Source organism: Carcharodon carcharias, chromosome 5 (assembly GCF_017639515.1).
Source record: "Carcharodon carcharias isolate sCarCar2 chromosome 5, sCarCar2.pri, whole genome shotgun sequence".
Lineage (NCBI taxonomy): Eukaryota > Metazoa > Chordata > Chondrichthyes > Lamniformes > Lamnidae > Carcharodon > Carcharodon carcharias.
Genome location: NC_054471.1, coordinates 20,738,415 through 20,744,414, shown reverse-complemented (window position 1 = coordinate 20,744,414; position 6,000 = coordinate 20,738,415). Strand labels below are relative to the sequence as shown.

The 6,000-nt window shown below is 42.8% G+C and overlaps 1 protein-coding gene across 1 annotated transcript in view; it reads left to right on the top strand.

Annotated features, from left to right (window-relative positions):
- Positions 1-2,794: 2,794 nt before the first annotated feature.
- The window catches only part of LOC121278233 (inactive tyrosine-protein kinase 7-like), a 355,699-nt gene continuing 352,493 nt past the window's right edge, over positions 2,795-6,000 (top strand). Inside the window, exon 1 of the mRNA XM_041188452.1 lies at positions 2,795-3,041. Within this exon, the coding sequence (XP_041044386.1) occupies positions 2,957-3,041 (85 nt within the window). The 5' untranslated portion in view covers positions 2,795-2,956. The remainder of the gene's footprint in view (positions 3,042-6,000) is intronic.

The window sequence follows — 6,000 nt, the reverse complement described above, 5'->3', positions numbered from 1 at the left end:
CCCCTCCCAACCTCACCCTCCTGACACCATCATTACCCTCCTCCCAACCTCACCACCCCCATCCCACATCATCATTCACCCCCTCCCAATCTCATCCCTCCCCTGGTCAAGCCTAGACCATCCTCTCCCACTCACAGCTGGAACCTTCTCTCCACCCCCTCATCCATAGAAGATCATGGCCAAGATACTTATGTCCTAAAACAGACTCTCAGTAGTGACCTACCACCTTTCATGAGCTGCTTCACGGTACAGTCATGTCTACCAGAATCCACCCAGCATGCGATGCACGTGGTCCGGTTGCAGAAGAGCTCCTTGGATGTCCACAATTGGGCAAGGCCCTGATGCTAAATCCCAAATTCTGTACCTCACTCTTTTCAAGATGTGTTCTGCACCGGTGTGGTTTCCCGCTAACGTGGGTGTTAAATTTGACGTGGTGGTGATTCCAGCGAGCAGGGCTCTCAATGAAATGCAGCTGTATTAAAATGACATTCCTGATGAGCAGAGCAGACAATCACAAACTGGTTTTATGATGGCGTGAAAACTATTTTTGGCCTTCCCACTATATTGTCCGCTCAGGCCTGCCATAATGTTCGACACCAAGTGGGACGGAAAATTCCGCCCACTCTCTCACTCCTACACAGGCATACTCACTCACTTGCACATACACACACGCACACACACACATACACGTGCGCTCTCGCTCCCACACACACACGCTCTCTCTCGCTCCCACACACAGGTTGTCATCTTCTGACTAGGCACTTTACAGCCTTCTGGACTGAATATTCAGTTCAACAATTCTAGATCATGAACTCTCTTTCTCCATCCCCACCCCCTTTCCGATCCCCCTTTTTTCCAATAATTTATATAGATTATTCTTTTCCCACCTATTTCCTCTATTTTTAAATGTATTTCCATCCATTGTTTTATCTCTACCTTTTAGCCTACTTCGATCCCTTCCCCCCCACCCTACCTTACCCCCACTAGGGCTATCTGTACCTTGCTCGTCCTGCCTTCTACCCTTAATGTCACCTATTAGCACATTCCTTAGATAATATCACCACCTTCAACACCTCTTTGTCCTTTTGGCTATGACATCTTTTGGCAATCTCCACCTATCACTGGCCCTCTATCCAGCTCTACCTGTCCCACCCCCCCACCCCCCCCACCCCTCACCCCTTAAACCAGCTGATATTTCACCTCTTTTCTATTTTTCCTTAGTTCTGTTGAAGAGTCATACGGACTCAAAACGTTAACTGTGTTCCTCTCCGCAGATGCTGTCAGACCTGCTGAGTTTTTCCAGGTATTTTTATTTTTGTTTTGGATTTCCAGCATCCGCAGTTTTTTGCTTTTATCTATGTATTATTGGAAATGGTGTTGGCTTATCAAGTGGTATAAGATTCTGCTGTCAACAATATTGCCTGGCATTTTGTTGTCTTGGCTTTCTTATAATTGATTTTTCTTGAGTCAACAAAACTTGGTATTTGTGCTTTCAGAGCAACACAATAGAAGTGATTAAATTTGAATATTTACTATCTTATTACCACCCTTAAATTGATACAACACATCTTATTTGATATGTATATAATTTAATTTCAAATTTAGAAGTGATAACCACCTAAATGGCGAATGGATAAATTTATCATTGAGTGTGGCACTGAACCTTACAAACCAAGAGTGTCCCATGTACAGGCCAGTTAGCTGATTTTAACGGGGGGGCGGGTGGGGGAGATGCTACAAACAAACTTTAAAATCAATGCCATTGATCTCTTCTTGATCTCCACTCAATGATCCAACTGGGAAGTAGACACTCGGGTGTCCTGCTAATGTATCCAACACATAATAAATTGTCACAAATAAAAACAGAAAATGCTGGAAATACTCAGCAGATCTGGCAGTATCTGTGAAGAGAGAAACAGAGTTAATGTTTCAGGTCCTGACCTTTCATTGCCTAGCCCTCAAAGAATGGGTGCACAGTACTGGAAAGTTGTTGGCCTCGGCGAGCCTTACCTCAACATGAGCCATGACTTTCAAGACATGCGAGAAATTAGCGTAGCAGGGTATTATCATAGTGATGAGTAACTGGAAGTGAAAATGGAATTGCTTCGATTTATTTGTGCTGTCCACTCTCCATATCAGGCTGGTGGTAATCCAGTTTTACAACAGTAATTACCCTTCAGAAGTAAAACGCTTTGGGACGTCCAGAGATGGTGGATGGCGCTATATGAATGTAAGCTCTCTCCGTCTTTCTCGGTGTTCATTCTCTTGAACTACCTACGAGTTACAAATCCTCTCCGCCGAAACCGCTACGTGGAAACAAATCACAGTCTCGGTTTGGAGTGACCGTTGTCAAGCGGACAACACCCTCAAGTTTTTATTTAAGAAGTCTGACCGGGACTGATAGAAAATAACTGACGTTCATAAAATATTGGAGATTTCAAAAGATTCAAGTCAAGGAACTATTTATCTTTAAGAAAATCTGAGTGAATACAGATTACCTATGGGCTTAGATGTTGATAGTTTTTGTCCCAAATCATTATTGCACCTCTTCAACATTCACGATTAACTCACCTTTTCCCCTCACTAACAAAGCACCAGTCACCATGCAACCAAACTTCATCCAACCGGAAGCAGCCGGTCGTCCTTTTAAAATCCTCATTGGACAATGTTATTAATCCCGCCTCAGAAGCGGGCGGCGATTGGTCGGAGGGTCCATCAATCAAGCTGTTTCTGGGCTGTTTCCGGTGAGCAGGTTTGGTGCTGGCGGTGGCGGTTTTTTTTTTCGTTGGCCGCTCACTCGCTCGCGGATCGGCTTGGAGCGCGAGCGCTGCCGGAGGATGGTAATGCCAGAGAAAGCAAAGCACAGCACCGAATAAAAGGCGACCGACTGGGAGCGATAAGAAGAAAATAAGCTGGTTTTGCCTTTCTCTCGTTCCTTCCGTCCATTCCCTTTTCCATGTATTTCTTGGAGCTGGCTTACGGAGCTTCGATGGCGAAGAGGACGGCGGCGGTTCTTGGGGCCACGGCGCTCTTGGCGCAAGGTAAAGTGAGGGGACCTCAGGGATAATAAATAATAAATCACCGGCGGGAAGTCTGGCTTTTAAAAAAAGGACGAGATGCAAATTTGTTAAATCCCATCCTGGGTGGGTTGCCGCGACTCTGGTTGGGTGGGGTTTAAGAAAACTGCAGGGATTGAGTTTTTCCTGGGCTGTTGGGAGATGGAGGAGTTCGAACTCGTATAAAAAAAACCTCAGGAATTGGAGATGATTTTGTCGGTGTATTTAAACAACTAAAAAGATACTTTGTGGAGTTGCTGAAGTGAGCGTGGGACGTTTTCTCCTCATCTTCTAAAGAACTTCGCCCTTCTGCAACTCGCTGTTGATGCAGCTTGAAGCTATGTTAAAATTGCCCTTGCGTGTTTGAGACATTTTTATAACCCCCAGGAAAGGAGAAACGAGCAGATCGTGAATCTAATTAAGCTTCGATGTTTTAAATTGCGACTTTCGGGAAAGACGAACGTTCTCAAGTGCAATGGTATTAAAACGAGGTGTCCTATTGGGGTTTAAAAAGGTGGGATTGTATCTTGGTTAAACCTGCGCTTTGTGATTTTTGTATGATGATTACAACCAGATGTCATTAAATGGGGCTTTGGAAAGTTTTACTTTTCTGTCCTTTTAAATAGTTTCGAGCTTCAATATATTAAAGCGCTGTGACTTGCTCTTCGTGGGGTGCATTCCAGAGTATGTGGTAACTGAGGAATAAAATACTGTACTCAGCGATTTTCATTGGGATAATTTTCCTGAAGAATTGGGAAGTCTCGTGGTCGGGGGAGGGGTGATGTCTCTTACTGGTTTGAATAGCTGCTGTGTAGAAAGTTGAATTTGTTTTTAGTTTCGTTCACCAGTGTTGGACGCTTGCACATTTAACAACTTTGAACATCAATTTAAAAATTTCACTTTTCTTTAGTACTTAATCTGAGGCATTAGATTTGGATGTTCAACTCTAACGTTTCAATGTAGTCGTTTTCACAGCTAAACCACATGCAAGAGAGCTCGACCTTTTCACACATAGAAAAGTGACATGTGAGTAGTAATGCTCAAGGCTTTTTGCAATTCTTGCCCTTCCCTGACAATGGTAACTTTAATATATGAAAAGTCACGATCTGAAAGGTTTTTCTTTTTCTCAGATTTCTAGCATCTGCAACATTTTGCTTTTGTATGGTAACTTTCTGCCAGGGTGCAGTTTTGAAGGTGACCATAAAAGTTAAGGACAATTATGGATCCTTGTCTAAGTAGCTAACGACTAGAAAGAAATAAAATCATGATTTTCCCAAAGTGCCAGAAGCCTGCTCCTGATTTCTGTCAGCTGTGTCACAGTAGCTTACCTCTGAGCCAGAAGATTAAGGATTCACCTCCCATTCGAAAGACATGCACAAAATCTGAGTTGAGGAGCGTTGTACTGTCTGAGATTGCATCCTTTAGTTTAGACAGACTGAGGTCCTGTGTTACCCCTAAAGTGGTGCTATTTTGAAGATTATCAGGCGATTTCCTTGTGCTGACCTGACTAATATTAATACCTCGTCCAACATTGCTAAAAGATTAAAAACAAAAAACTGCAGATGCTGGAAATCCAAAACAAAAACAGAATTACCTGGAAAAACTCAGCAGGTCTGGCAGCATCGGCGGAGAAGAAAAGAGTTGACGTTTCGAGTCCTCATGACCCTTCAACAGAACTAGGTGAATTCAAGGAGAGGGGTGAAATATAAGCTGGTTTAAAGTGTCGGGAGGAGGGGGGGGGAGAGAAGTGGAAGGGGGGTGGTGTGGTTGTAGGGACAAGCAAGCAGTGATAGGAGCAGATCATCAAAAGATGTCACAGACAAAAGAACAAAAGAACACAGGTGTTGAAGTTGATATTATCTAAACGAATGTGCTAATTAAGAATGGATGGTAGGGCACTCAAGGTACAGCTCTAGTGGGGGTGGGAGAGCATAAAAGATTTAAAAATATTTAAAAATAATGGAAATAGGTGGGAAAAGAAAAATCTATATAAATTATTTGGAAAAAACAAAAGGAAGGGGGAAGAAACAGAAAGGGAGTGGGGATGGAGGAGGGAGTTCAAGACCTAAAGTTGTTGAATTCAATAAAATTAATAATAAATTCAATAATATTGAATTCAACAACTTTAGGTCTTGAACTCCATCCCCACCCCCTTTCTGTTTCTTCCCCCTTCCTTTTGTTTTTTCCAATAAATTATATAGATTTTTCTTTTCCCACCTATTTCCATTATTTTTAAATATTTTTAAATCTTTTATGCTCCCCCACCACTAGAGCTGTACCTTGAGTGCCCTACCATCCATTCTTAATTAGCACATTCGTTTAGATAATATCACTAACTTCAACACCTCGGTGTTCTTTTATTCTTTTGTCTGTGACATCTTTTGATGATCTGCTCCTATCACTGCTTGCTTGTCCCTACAACCACACCACCCCCCTCCACTTCTCTCTTCCCCACCCCCCACACACCTTAAACCAGCTTATATTTAACACCCCTCCTTGAATTCACCTAGTTCTGTTGACATGAGGACTCGAAACGTCAACACTTCTCTGCCGATGCTGCCAGACCTGCTGAGTTTTTCCAGGTATTTCTGTTTTTGTTATCGCTAAAAGATTATTTGGTTGAGAGACCTTGCTGCATGCAAATTTGACTGCTGTTCTGCATTACCACAACTATTTTAAAAGTACTTAATTGGCTGTAAGTGTTTTGGGGAAGACCTGAGATTGTGGAAACCGCTATATAAATATGTTTTTCTTCAGATGTAGGAAAACTTGTCACACTCCTTCGCAGATTTGTATCAGACAAGAGCAGACCCTGAGTTAAGGTATAAAAAATGCAAGTCAGGTCTCTGTTGAAAGAAAATCTTTGTTTTTCTTCAGTGGTGCTTTGGACATTCCCTCACTTCATCCCACTACTGTGGCTGTGCCATCAGCTTCTTGGGCCCCA